Below are 13,044 nucleotides of genomic sequence, written 5' to 3'. Positions count from 1 at the left end.
CGCGACCTATCTTCAAGCTGTTTAGGTTACATGTGGAACAAAACTTTGATGCAATAATCTCAACGTATCTTCAGTGTAGCACTATGTAGCTTGTGTAGGTATTATTAATAGTGTACTTCATTTCATTGTTTTATACATTTATCACCTTTGCATGATGTTTCTACAAAATATCTAGGGGAGATTTAATTGCACATGGTTCTTGAAAATGTCTATGGAGATTTAGGCTGAGGTTTAAAATGTTATTTGAAGTTCTTAACCTGTTGAGCAAGATGTTCCTAGGTGGCCAGGAACCAGAAATGAGCTAAGGCTTGTATGCATTTTTGTTTCTTTGCTGCGTCACTCTAGCTAATGTCCTAGACACCTTTCTAGTATGGTTGAACCAGAATCGGCAATATTCGAATGTCGAGTGTGTTGTATTTGTATGTAGTTGAGTTGTATGAATTGAATTTACCTTGCTTTTGCATATGTGATGATCAAATGTGTTGAAGTCTTTTTTTTTAAAACCCCGCGGGGTGTATTTGTATTATAAAAGGGGGAAATCTGTACAATAGCCCTTAGGCAGGAGATTACAAAAAAAGAGAAACAAAAGAAAGATTGGGGGGGGGGGGGGCTAGGGAGAATGGGTACATGACACGGTTTACAGATCGCCGATTGTGCTTCCACGGGTGTCCGGGAGCAGGGATTGGATGCCTCTTGCTCCGCGTGCTCACCATAACCATATTTCATCAGTTGCCCGATTAATGGTTACATGCAGCGGGGCCTCGATATTCCGGAAGACCCTGCTATTCCTCTCTTTCCAAATTTCCCAGGAGAGTAGAATGAGGATTGACTTGACTCCGCTTCTTTTTTCCTTAGTCATTGTGCGGATGGTCTTGATCCACCAGTCCTCGAGGGATGTTGTGTGTGGCCAGCTTAGCGGCTGCAACTGAGGGATCCCCAGCCTTGTCGCTACAGTGTCCCAGATTGTCCTTGTGATCAGACATTCGTAGAAGAGGTGGTGGGCTGTCTCGAGGTTTCTGAGGCAAAGCTGGCAAAAATAGTTGTTTGGTCACTCCCTTTGTTGAAGCCTGTCGACCATCCAAATCCTGTTTTGGAGGAGGAGCCTGGTGAAGAATTTGCACTTGGACGGCACCCAGCATTTCCAGACCGCGTTTGCTGAGGCTGACTGTGTGCTTCCCAGGAACTGCATCTGGTAGGTTGATTTGGCGGTGTAGGTTCCTGACGGCGTCCATTTCCAGCGGATGCTATCTTCCACCCACTGGGTTAGGGTGGTGTCTAACGACCAGAGTAGTTCGAAGACTTGGAAGAATTCAGTTACAAGGGGTGTGGTCAAGTTGTGCCTGATGTCATAAAAAACTTGCTTGTCGATTTATTAGAAGAAAGCGGAATTTCGGTTACACAACGCAACGATCAAAAAGACCATCGCCGAAGGACAGATAACAAGGAGTAGCAGAAGAAAGCAGAATTTCGGTTACACAACACAACGATCAAAAAGACCATTGCCGAAGGACAGCTAACAAGGAGTAGCAATTTGACTTACTTTGTCGACTCAAAATGGGCCCTCACCCTGTCCAAATGTAGGCCATATGATTTGATCCAGTATGACAAAAGTTTGTTGTATCATTGCGAGTCTGTCTTTTCAAATGGTCCCGTAGAGGATAGAGCTATATACACCAGTTTGTTCTATAAAAATTGAAGTCTTCCATTTGGCCCAGCAGATGGCATCACAGCTTACCATTACCAAAGTCCTCTTTGACTGATCAAACTTCCTCATAGATGTGAGAGGCCATTTTCAGAACCCACAGAATTTTCAGAAGTTTGGACAGGTTGTAAATTAAGTTTGGCCAGTTTGATAAGACCCTTATTGCTGTTCTTGGTGCAATTTTTGTAAAGTTTGTTTTATTTCTACCTTGGTAGAATGAGGGGAGCACTCCTACCAATTCTTCGGAAAATTCACCTTGCAAACTACAAGCCATCCCCTCTCTTTAAATTATGACATAGTATTTCTCAACAACCGCCACAAAAACACACTAATTTTTAGTGGAACTTTCACCTTCCAGATAAATTTAAAAGGGAAAAAGGATAGCAGTAACTTTCATAGCCACGTAAAAAGTGAACTGAAACTGCTTCTTCTGAAGCTTGATTACACTTCAGATGCAAGCTACTTTGTCCTCTCTGTTGACGAACTAGCTGGTTTACCTGCTATATATATATCGAACGGTTCTTTTCGTCACTGTGTTGCGAACTTGCGATACTGTAATTACTAATTAGTGTTCTGCTAAAAGAAGATGGCCGGCGGCTGGCGGCACCGATTCAGTTTGCCATCAGCAATCAAGTTGTACTTACAGTATCGGTGGGACCGTGGCATGCTTAATCAACACTATGGGCTGCTGGTTTTAGAGCCGTGTGCTCTTTGTGCAGCCATACGTGTTGACTACAGAGAAGATTCTAGCTTAATTAGGTTGGTGCGACGTTTCCCTGAACTCTCATGTGCTGGTGCAAAGCAGATGGGATTGTTATTCAGAGAACACGACATTTATATATGCACCCAAAATAATAGTGCTAATGATAGGAGCTCTACTATTGATGCTGCTTTACAATAATATCATTTTTGTTCTGCTTATACATCGCGACATCGGATGTATACATATTATATACACACGGAAAGTATGGAACCGTGTACTTCTGAAATTCTTTCAGAAAGAAGCCTGCACTTCGGATTCTTCTCTACTCCCGTGTCTTTAATCATTGTTAATAGCATTATCCTGAACTGCGTATATGGTTGGCAGCTCGTGCATAAACTAACCTATCTATCCAAAAAGCGTGACATAGTTGAGAAATCTCGTTAGAATAGTTAAGGAGTCTCAAGTCACTTCACGGATCCGTGCTTGTCAATCTCGACAAAAAGAAGTTTTCATGGCTTTGGCTGGATTCAGTGTAATCGTTTCCCCTGTTCCATCCACCAACAAACCGGTCGCGATCGCCGGCTACTGATCACAAGCTGAAGCGATCGACGCAGCTATAGCTGAGCTAGCTGTCAAGCTGGCCGCGATAGCAGCGGGTGCAGCCGTTTTTCAGAGTTTGGGATGCGTCATGACGTCGTGAGCTGGTTGATGATCATATCTGTTCGATCGGTGGCTAGCTTTAATTTGCTTCATCCTAGGCATTCAGATTTTTGGCTTCAACGACCGTTTTCGGTGCAGCCATGTGCGACCTTGCTAATTTCACCGATGATCAATCAATCGTTCGCGTGTGGGAGTTTTGGACTGGACGAAGCAACGACTGTCAATATTAATTTGGCTTAATGACCAGGTCCAAATGGGTACAGATTTCTGTATCACAGATTAGTAGGAGTACATATAGGAAAACCTGATCATTTAGCTAGCTAGAATGCCCTGTCATTTGGTCAATGACGGCAAGACAGTTAAGAGGAGTACAAATTGATGAAAGGAACCTGCAACATGGACAGAGGATGGGTTTGATAACAGAGAGAGCGACCAAGCACCTACCATTATTCCTCTGACGAGTACTAATGCACTATATGTATTCATTTTTTTTTACACTTATTCCATTCCATGCAAGGATGTCATTCGAGAAAGAATATGAATATATGATGCATATCATCATGTGTCATTTGAGGAAGAACATGCATGCGTAAGACTCTTATTAATTAATTGCCGCCTGTTTTAGCTAGCCTTTGTCATATACCAAAACCACACCATTAGATTAGTCAACACGTATCTCTGCTATCTTAACATGCAGTAGTTACGGTTACAGAAACTGACCACACTAAATTAGTATGTAGTATACACAGGCATACAGCGACAGCACATAACATATATTGCAGGAAGAAACCAGCATCGACCAAAAATGTTACGTTTCACACCTTGAAACCGGCGATCGCGCTGTGAGTGAAAATGACGCAAACCGATCGATCCATCCATCGTCTACCTGTACGTACGTATATACCAAGCTAGTTAGGAATTAGACGACCTTTTCTACATACATATAGTACTTGACATAGTCCCTAATTTACAACTTGATTACAAACATCTAGTTCTAGTACTGGACACTGTCCTAACTCCTGAGTTCTACACGGACGAGGATGTAATTCATCTTGTTTGTTAGAATTCACGCTAAAAATAAAAAAGCTTTCTTGTTACTATATCCATCCTAAAATATAGTAATTTGATACCGTCCTATAAATTTATGCATATACTTCTATATTTAATTCGACATATTAGGATATGTCCTATATCTCATGACGAGACGGAAAAAAAATGATTACACGTACAAAATGTACACGTGTCACTCTATGGGGCGATGAGTTCCAGGTAGATAGGTAGCCGAACGATTGGACAGGAACCAGAAACGGACGCCGTCTCGGTCTTGCCAGCGAGATAGAACTAGAATTTATCCAATCAATCTGTAGTATCACCACCATTCACCAATCACCACCAGTGACCGCGCCGACCAGTGAGACGACTCAGCCGCCGAGCCTCTCTTTAAATATCCACACGATCGATCGAGACGCCGCCGTGCCAGGTAGTATACGCGATTCCTTTCCATTTTTCCCCCACACGCCAAGTCCGTCCATCTCGCCAACGCGAGACATGGCCTCCAAACTCCCCGACCTCGGCGGCGGCGGCGTGGAGGACGGCGGCGGCAAGAAGTGGCCGGGGTTCGTCCAGTTCTTCTTCGTCCTCTCCGTCGTCCTCTGCGTGCTCCTCTACGCCCCGCGGTTCATCGTGCTCACGCCCACCTATGGCCTCGACTTCTTCCCCCAGCCGCCGCCCAACGTCACCACCTCGCCCGCCCGCGTCGTGGGAGATCATAATGCTGGCGACGTGGTGGTTCTTGACAACCAGCTGCGCTCGCCGTGCTCGTCGCTCGCCGGCGACACCATCTGCTGCGACCGCTCGGATTTCAACACCGACGTCTGCTTCATGGCCGGCGACGTGCGGACGGACCCGTCGTCCCTGTCGCTCCTGCTGTTCCCGAAGCAGCCGCCGGCGGCGAACGCCACCGTGGAGGAGAGGATACGTCCGTACACGCGCAAGTGGGAGGCGCTCATCATGAGCAGGGTCGAGGAGGTGCGGCTCCGGATGGCCCCGCCGGAGGAGGAGCCCGGCCACCGGTGCGACGTCCGGCACGACGCGCCGCTCCTCGTCATGACGGCGGGGGGCTACACCGGCAACCTCTTCCACGCGTTCAGCGACGGGTTCGTGCCGGCGTGGCTGACGGTGCAACACCTCCGCCGCCGCGTCGTGCTCGGCGTCCTCTCGTACAACCCGTGGTGGGCGGGCACGTACGGCGAGATCATCTCCGGCCTCTCGGACTACCACGTCGTCGACCTCCTCCACGACAAGCGGACGCACTGCTTCCCCGGCGCCATCGTCGGCACACGCTTCCACGGCATCCTCTCCGTCGACCCGGCGAGGCTCCGCGACAACAAGACCATCGTCGACTTCCACGATCTCCTCGCCGGCGTGTACGAGACCGCAGGAGACACCGTCGTCGTCGACGACGTTACTCAGCCGGCGCCACGGCGGCCACGGCTCGGGATCGTGTCGCGCAGGGGGACGCGGGTGATCGAGAACCAGGCGGCGGTGGCGCGGCTCGCGAGGTCGGTGGGGTTCGACGTGGACATCCTGGAGACGGCGAACGGGCTGCCGCTCCCGGCGTCGTACGTGTCGGTGAGTGCGTGCGACGTGCTGGTGGGGGTGCACGGCGCCGACCTGACCAAGCTCCTGTTCCTGCGCCCCGGCGCGGCGCTGGTGCAGATCGCGCCGCTGGGCGTGGCGCCGATCGCGCGCGGGTGCTACGCGGAGGCGTCCGCGCGGATGGGGCTGCACTACGAGCAGTACGACGCGGAGGGGCACGAGAGCTCGCTGAGCCGCAAGTACGGCCTCCGCGACGTGGTGGTGTCCGACCCGGAGGCCGCCAAGCGCGACAAGGGGTGGGGCTTCGTCGCCCGCGTCTACCTCGGCGGCCAGAACGTCACCCTCGACCTCTCCAGGTTCCGACACACGCTCACCAGGCTGCACGCGCGCGCCCTGCGCATACGCTCGTTGCACCCAGCGCCGTAGACGGATTATCGGATAGCAGCGGCAGAAGCAGCCATGGATGAATCCATCGGTTTCTCGATCGGATAGACCTACGTGACAAGTGTTCCATTGCTACTAGCTGTTTAGGCTCGTGGAGTCCGTGTGTGCATGCCTGGAGATAAGGCGATTGCTAAGGCGACGGCAGGAGATTGGCCATGGTGCTGTAAGGATAGCCGTCTGGCTCTGCAGCGCATACAGTTGGACTCGAAACGTATACCAGTTGGTAGCTTTTTAAGGGCGAGGTGCCAAGTTAGGATATAATTACTGCTCTCTGGATAGTGGTAACTATTAAGGCATTAAATTTATTTCTTGGAATACAATTTTTGTTTTGCTACATATCTTTAACTTTCATTGATATTAATTTTCTGTTATATTTCTAGCAGGGAAGGGGAGAACATATATGATGCCAGATAAAGAAACACCTAGAATGGAATATATGTGATACTAGATAACACCCCGCGCGTTATTGTCGGAACATGAAACAATCAAGATAAATCGGTACAAACAATTAGCAATAACTGCAATTAGTGGATACTAATAAATAAGCTAGACTTGATATCTATAGTAATTAGTAGGAAACGATAATTGCACATAATATATTGACGGTTGAGATTGAATACGTAAAGAACTAACGTTTCTTGTTCGGTCGTCTTTTTTCCCGCGCAATCCAGTTTATCACATGCGGTTTCTTTTGCACTTTTTTTTCACTTTTACAGCTCTCATCTCCGACGTAGCAGAATCGAACTCACCTGATTTTTCTTTCAACAAATTTAAATTGATAATTCATTTTTTCCATAGTTATGTATGTTTCATTAAACTTGTGCAATTTTTTCCCCATATTTCATAGTGACATATTTTGTAACATGTGTGGGGTAAATATAATTCCAGTCAGCACATGACATGAGCACAAACCAAAAGATATTGCCCATTGCGCGAACTCAAAAGGAAACAAGCTAGTGTATTTCCTTTCTTTATTTGTTTTGGTAACTCAAACATATTTGCTCGATTTCGCGTGCCACACATAGGCAGTGTGCGGGGGAAGAAGGGATGTGGAGTAGATGAACTGGAGGATGGCGTTGACAGCGATACGCCGGATATGGCATGGCAGAACAGCACCGGGCGATGTGGGGAGCAGCCAGGCAGGACAGCTACTTGCTCGGTTGTGTGTCTAACTGCGGCTGTGCCGTGCGAGAGATGAGAGTGACATGAGAGGCATGGGGCTAGCTGTGCACGCGAGTTTGATGGCGCAACGCAACTAGAAGTGGCTCGATCGATCGATCGTTTGGTGACAAGCAGGCCGTACAACGGTGATTGCCCTGTCAAGGTCGTAGCCGCCGGTGCTCTCGGGTAACGTGGCCCTCAGCTGAATTTGTCGTCTTTCTGGACTCGGGCCTGGTCGAGCGACGTTGAGGAGGTTACTTTTCTTCGCCCAATTCTTGACCACCGGCGTCAATGCTATTCTGTCTGGTTGGCAACGCACTTGCATTGGCACACGTTTACACAACAAAGTTATATGGTCGCTCGAAGTTGCTTCTTTGCTTCGATGTGCAAAGCAACGCGCGAATGGGCCTTGTTTTCCCGACGAGCCAGCCTTTATTAGGAAAAAGTACACCGAAGATCTCTCAACTTATTATCGAGTTACAAAATCGTCCCCCAACCGTAAAACCGGATACAACATATTCTCCAACTTATAAAACCAGTGCAAACTAGATCCCTCGACGGTTTTAACTCCGGTTTTGTTCGACATGGCAGTTAACTCAGCATGGTCCCCACGTGAGGCCTACATGTCAGTCTCTTCCTCCCTTCCCCTATCCACCTTTCTTCCTCTCTTCTGCTCTCCACGGGCGGGCGGCGGGCACAGGTGGCGGTGGGAGGGGCAACGTGGGAGAAGGGGAGCCGAGGCAGGGGGTAGGGGCGACGTAGTGGCGCGGCGACACGGGAGAAGGGGAGCCGACGCGCTGCTCCTCTGACCTCACCCTCTTGACTCGTCCAGTGGTGGCGGGGATAGGGCGACGTCGATGGTGACCTTGTTGGGGAAGTAGTGCAGGCGACGACGAGGTAGGTGGAGGCCGAGACAGAGTCGTGAGGGGGAGCACCGTCGGCGAGACGTTCATGCAGCTGCTGCTCCGGCTCAACGGCCTTGAGCACATCTGCACATGCCGAGGGCTTGCGTGGTTGCCAATGATGCCTGCTCCTGCATCGTCGCCGCCACCGCAAGGCCCTCCCCAACCGCTGGCCTCCTCCTCTATTGCCTCGTCCCAGCCTGCTCTCGCGCCACCGAAGTGCTCTCCCCCCTGTTCCCCTGTCACGCCTCTCCTTCCCCTCCCCTCTCCACCTCCCTTCCTCTCTCTCCTCCCTTCTCTATAGGTGGCTCCCGGCGCAGAGCAACTAGGCGTGGGCGGCCGGGGGAGGAGCTGCGTGGTGGTAGTAGGCGGCGTGGGCGTTCTTGGTGTGTAGAACGCCTTAGATGCGTGTGGGTAGCGGGCGGAGCAACTGGGCTGGGCGACAGGGGAGGAGTGGCACGCGGGGAGCAGCTAGTCGCGGGCGGTGGGGAGAGGAGCTGCTCTGCCGCTGGCCGCCGCCCGCGCGCAGCTACTCCCCCGCCAGCTGCCCGTGGAGAGAAAAGGAGAGGAGAGAGGAAGAGAGGTGGAGAGGGGAAGGGGAAGAAGAGGCGGAAGTGTGGGTCCCACGTGGATCCCATGCTGAGTCAGTTGCCACGTCGGACAAAACTGGAGTCAAAACCGCCGAGGAATCTAGTTTGCACTGGTTTTGTAAGTTGGGGGAAGTGTTACATCCGGTTTTACGGTAGGGGGATGATTGTGTAACTCAACGACAAGTTGAGAGATCTTCGGTGTAATTTTTTCCCTTTATTATCAGTAAAGCGATTTCAGATAGGCAGATGGGCACTGACCGCTTAGCTAAAATGGGCCTATTATCCAATATTATGAGGCCCAGAAAGAGAGCACTGCTGTTAAGGCCTATTCCAAAAAGAGAGCTCAGTAAGAGATGGCCACTGACCGCTCAGCTAAAATGGGCTAATTATCCTACTAGAGTATGCGCCATGGAGTACTGATTTACTCCTTCCATTTCACAATGTAAGTCATTCTAACATTTCTCACATACATATTAATGTTAATAAATTTAGACATATATATATATTTAGATTCATTAACATCAACATAAATATGGAAAATGCTAGAATGACTTACATAAAACGGAGGAAGTACGTTGTTTCACTTTTACATTGAGCAGTGCAGCCTACACCTACCCCTGCTAGAAAACCTTATATTGTTTGTACACATTAAAAAGTCTCAACAAACAAATACTATCAACCTTTGATTTGATTTCACTAGATGAACATATATGTTCAGTCAGAATGCGCCACGTCCACGTTTGTAAGAGTTCTGTAAGAAAAAAATTGTAGGTATATCTTCTCCCTTTTAAAAACTTCGTAAATCCGAAGGGAGAATCACTCAAAAAGAGAAAAATGAAAGAAAGAGAGAGAGAGAGAGAGATTGCGGACATGCAGAACTGAAAGGAATTACAGAAGAATGGATTCTGCCTGAACCTTGGTGTACAACAACAAATGTGCTCTTCACTTCTTCGGAAGCAAAGTTAAAATAAAGGGCTCACCCTATCAAGCAACTCACGAAAACCAGAGATTATTCTCGAACAGCAAAGCAGTAAACGCAACAGCAAAGTCCAAAAGGAATCATCAGCTAAAGTCTGAAAGGCATCATCATCATAGCAGATTAGATGGAGTCCAACTTTGCTAAACGCGTCAAAGTTGGATGTACGGTGTACTATATAATATCACAAATAAACTCCACGTCAGACTATTCGTCATCACCAAGAAAATAACCTTGAATACGGCAATCAAATTGAGCTTTCAACGTGAGCAAGACCTGATGTTACCTCTTTCAGCACAGCGAACGACGTGAAACTGCAAGATAGGAATAGTTTCTTGGTCAATGCAACTGAAATTGGGAGTATAATAACAATAGAAAAGACATCACCTTGTCGAGACCTCCAAACATTGCAAAATTAGGACGAGATTTTGTTATTTTCACTTCATCCATATTCTGAATTTCTAAGTCGAGTAACATGGACGTGGCAATTAGAAAGTACAGATGCGTATCCTGAATAACTCTGTCGACTAATATGCTCTTGACGAACTGATCCTGTCCATATCCAAATCTTATACTTATTAACTTGTATATCCTTCAATATATGTATAAGGAGTCCACTAATAGAATGAAGCTCTGACTTCGCTACAGTTGAGAGCAAACGGCGCTGACTGATACGATTATTTGTAGAGTATCACTACTACCGACTTTCCTGTTTACGAATATGATTAATTTTGGTGTTCCGTCGTTTTCAAGTGTTAAGCACCCGACAAGCAAGAGGAAGAATCTGAATCCTTACAGCTCTTACCATTAAACACCTTCCGACTTTCCCGTCAGATAGCAGCCGCGCGAGTTGACAGTCGGATTTGGATGGGGTAGGTGGTGCAATGCAAATGTCCTACTCTGTTTAATGCCAAACCACCCACAATCGAAATCAGTGGTATTCAAAGGGATATATCCTTGAAAAATCCCAGGTACTTGTAGTTTTGCATTTGCTTGTTTGATTTAAGTTATAAAAATGAGACGGAAGCAACTTAGGGTCAACCAATCAGCGGTTATAGTAACCGAACTGTTCATGATCAAACTCCTCCATGTTTTCCTCTTCTTATATCAAAGATGCGCATGTCTGTCATTGGTTCTCCATCTTTTTTAAAAAAAAGCACTTCGAAAGTTAAAAACCGACGGCGTAACTAGAACGAAAGCAAGCAGCGTAGCGTGGTTTCAAACCGCGCGGGAAAAGGTAAATAATTGGCGGTAGAAACGTTCAAGCCCACCACCACGACCGTTACAGGTAAAGAAAGAAAGAAAGACACGCGCCATCTTCCTTCCTACTCACGCCGCCGTCCGATCCATCAACCAACCGACTAGAGGAGGCGCACACAAGTTTCCCAACTACTCCGGGAACGGATCGAGCCTAATCCGCCACTTCGCATGCACGCCATCCTCGCCTCGCCGAGAGAGAGAAGCAATCGATATGGAGGTGAAGCTGCACGCGGCGAGGAGCCTCGTCGGCAGGCTGCGGGGTGCCGCCGCGGTGCACGACGGGGCGGCCACCGCCGTCGCCATCGCCGAGATCCGCCACGCCACCAAGGACGACCCGGACATCCGGGCGCCGCTCGCGGACGCCGGGGCGGTGCCGTTCCTCGCCGCGCAGCTCACGGCACCGTCCGCCGCCTCCGAGGACGCGGCGGCCGCGCTGCTCAACATCTCCATCTCCGCGCGGGGGCAGCTCATGTCCGCCCCCGGGCTGCTGGATGCTCTCACGGCGGCGCTCCGGGCGGACGAGTACTGCGCCGCCCACCACGCCGCCGCCACCGTGTATAGCCTCCTCTGCGTCGAGGCCAACCGCCCCGTCGTGGGCGCCAGGCGGCCGTTGCTCGCCGCGCTCGTCTCCCTCCTCCGGGCGGCGCCCAACACCCGCGCCACCAAGGACGCGCTCAAGGCCCTCTTCGCCGTCGCGCTCTACCCGCCCAACCGTGCCACGCTCGTCGGCCTCGGCGCCGTGCAGGCGCTCTTCGCGCTCATCATGACGGACGGACGGAGCGGCATCATGGAGGACGCCACCGCCGTCGTCGCGCAGGTCGCCGGGTGCGCGGAGAGCCTGGACGCGTTCACGAGGATGTCCGGGCTGCGCATTCTCGTGGACCTCGTCGAGCAAGGTGGCGCGTCCACGCCAAGGACAAGGGAGAACGCGGCGGCCGCGCTGCTGAACCTTGTCGTGGCCGGCGGCGAGCGCGCCGTGGCGGAGGTGATCGCGGTGGGCGGCGCGGAGGACGCGGTGAGGGAGCTCGCGGAGGACGCCACGGCGAGCGCGAGGGGGAAGGCGAAGGCGGAGTCGCTGCTGCGGGCGTTGGAGTGCGGCGGCGCGAGGCGGCGAGAGCACCGGCTCGCCGACTTCCTGAACGGGCTGGTGCAGTCCGACCCGTACATCTCGTCGCCGGCGTCGGCGTCGACGCACGGGTAAACGGCTGACGCGCTAATCTTAGACCTTTGCACGTTTACCTTTCTGTTCCTTCTGTAGCAGTGACGTATTTTAGATTGGATAATGACGTTCTCCGTATTATATATTTTTTGGAAAGCTAGGATATTATATTTATTCATCATTTGTAAATACGTCTACTATAAGTAGAGCCTAGGGGGTGTTTTGGGGCAATTACTCTGGGTCTAATGACTAATGTAAGGCTAATTAAGTTGGTGCGGATCCCATTGTTGATACATTTTTTTTAGCAGTGCAATGCTCCTAGGGCTTGGCCTTGGTTGGATACTCTGGGCTTTTAAATATCCCTCTAAAATATTACTATTTAGAAGTATTAAACGTAGATTAACGACAAAATCAATTCCATAACCCCTAGGCTATTTTGCTAGACGAATCTAATTATGTATATTAATCCATGATTAGCGGCTAATTACTGTAGCATCACTGTAGCAAATCATGGATTAATATACCTCATTAGATTTGTCTCGCAAAATAGCCTAGGGGTTATGGAATAGGTTTTGTCAGTAATCTACGTTTAATACTCCTAAATAGCAATATTCCGGAGGGCTATATAATAGCACTCCGGATCCAAACAGGGCCCTTGTTTGGTTCCATGGGCTAATGTTTAGCCCTCACCTTTTAGCCTCAAATTAGCCCTCAAGAATCCAAACAGATGGGCTAATTTTGAGCTAATGTGAATTAGCTCCCCTCAAAACATTAGCCCCTCCAAGGGGGTGCTAATGGGATTAATTTTGTGTGGGGACGATAAAAAAACAGCTCTATCTCTCTCTCTCCTTCTCTCTCCTCTCTTTCTACTCTCTCCACCTTTTAGCCT

At 49.5% G+C, this 13,044-nt stretch overlaps 2 protein-coding genes across 2 annotated transcripts; both read left to right on the top strand.

Moving 5' to 3' along the window:
* The first annotated feature begins 4,455 nt into the window (after positions 1-4,455).
* LOC127766623 (xylan glycosyltransferase MUCI21-like) lies at positions 4,456-7,024 on the top strand. Its single transcript, XM_052291726.1, has 2 exons — positions 4,456-6,388; positions 6,488-7,024. The coding sequence occupies exon 1, from the start codon at positions 4,614-4,616 to the stop codon at positions 6,087-6,089; it is 1,476 nt and encodes a 491-aa protein (XP_052147686.1). The 5' UTR covers positions 4,456-4,613; the 3' UTR covers positions 6,090-6,388; positions 6,488-7,024.
* Positions 7,025-10,953: 3,929 nt separating this feature from the next.
* Positions 10,954-12,344, top strand: LOC127756802 (U-box domain-containing protein 14). Its single transcript, XM_052282180.1, has one exon. It carries the CDS (start codon positions 11,208-11,210, stop codon positions 12,195-12,197), a length of 990 nt encoding a protein of 329 aa, XP_052138140.1. The 5' UTR covers positions 10,954-11,207; the 3' UTR covers positions 12,198-12,344.
* Positions 12,345-13,044: the final 700 nt, after the last annotated feature.

Source organism: Oryza glaberrima, chromosome 1, assembly GCF_000147395.1.
Source record: "Oryza glaberrima chromosome 1, OglaRS2, whole genome shotgun sequence".
In the NCBI taxonomy this organism is placed as follows: domain Eukaryota; kingdom Viridiplantae; phylum Streptophyta; class Magnoliopsida; order Poales; family Poaceae; genus Oryza; species Oryza glaberrima.
This window is presented reverse-complemented; position numbering and strand designations above follow the sequence as displayed.

Bases quoted from the DNA above. Each gene is read 5' to 3' on its own strand.
- LOC127766623 (XM_052291726.1), top strand. From the start codon at position 4,614: ATGGCCTCCAAACTCCCCGACCTCGGCGGCGGCGGCGTGGAGGACGGC.
- LOC127756802 (XM_052282180.1), top strand. From the start codon at position 11,208: ATGGAGGTGAAGCTGCACGCGGCGAGGAGCCTCGTCGGCAGGCTGCGG.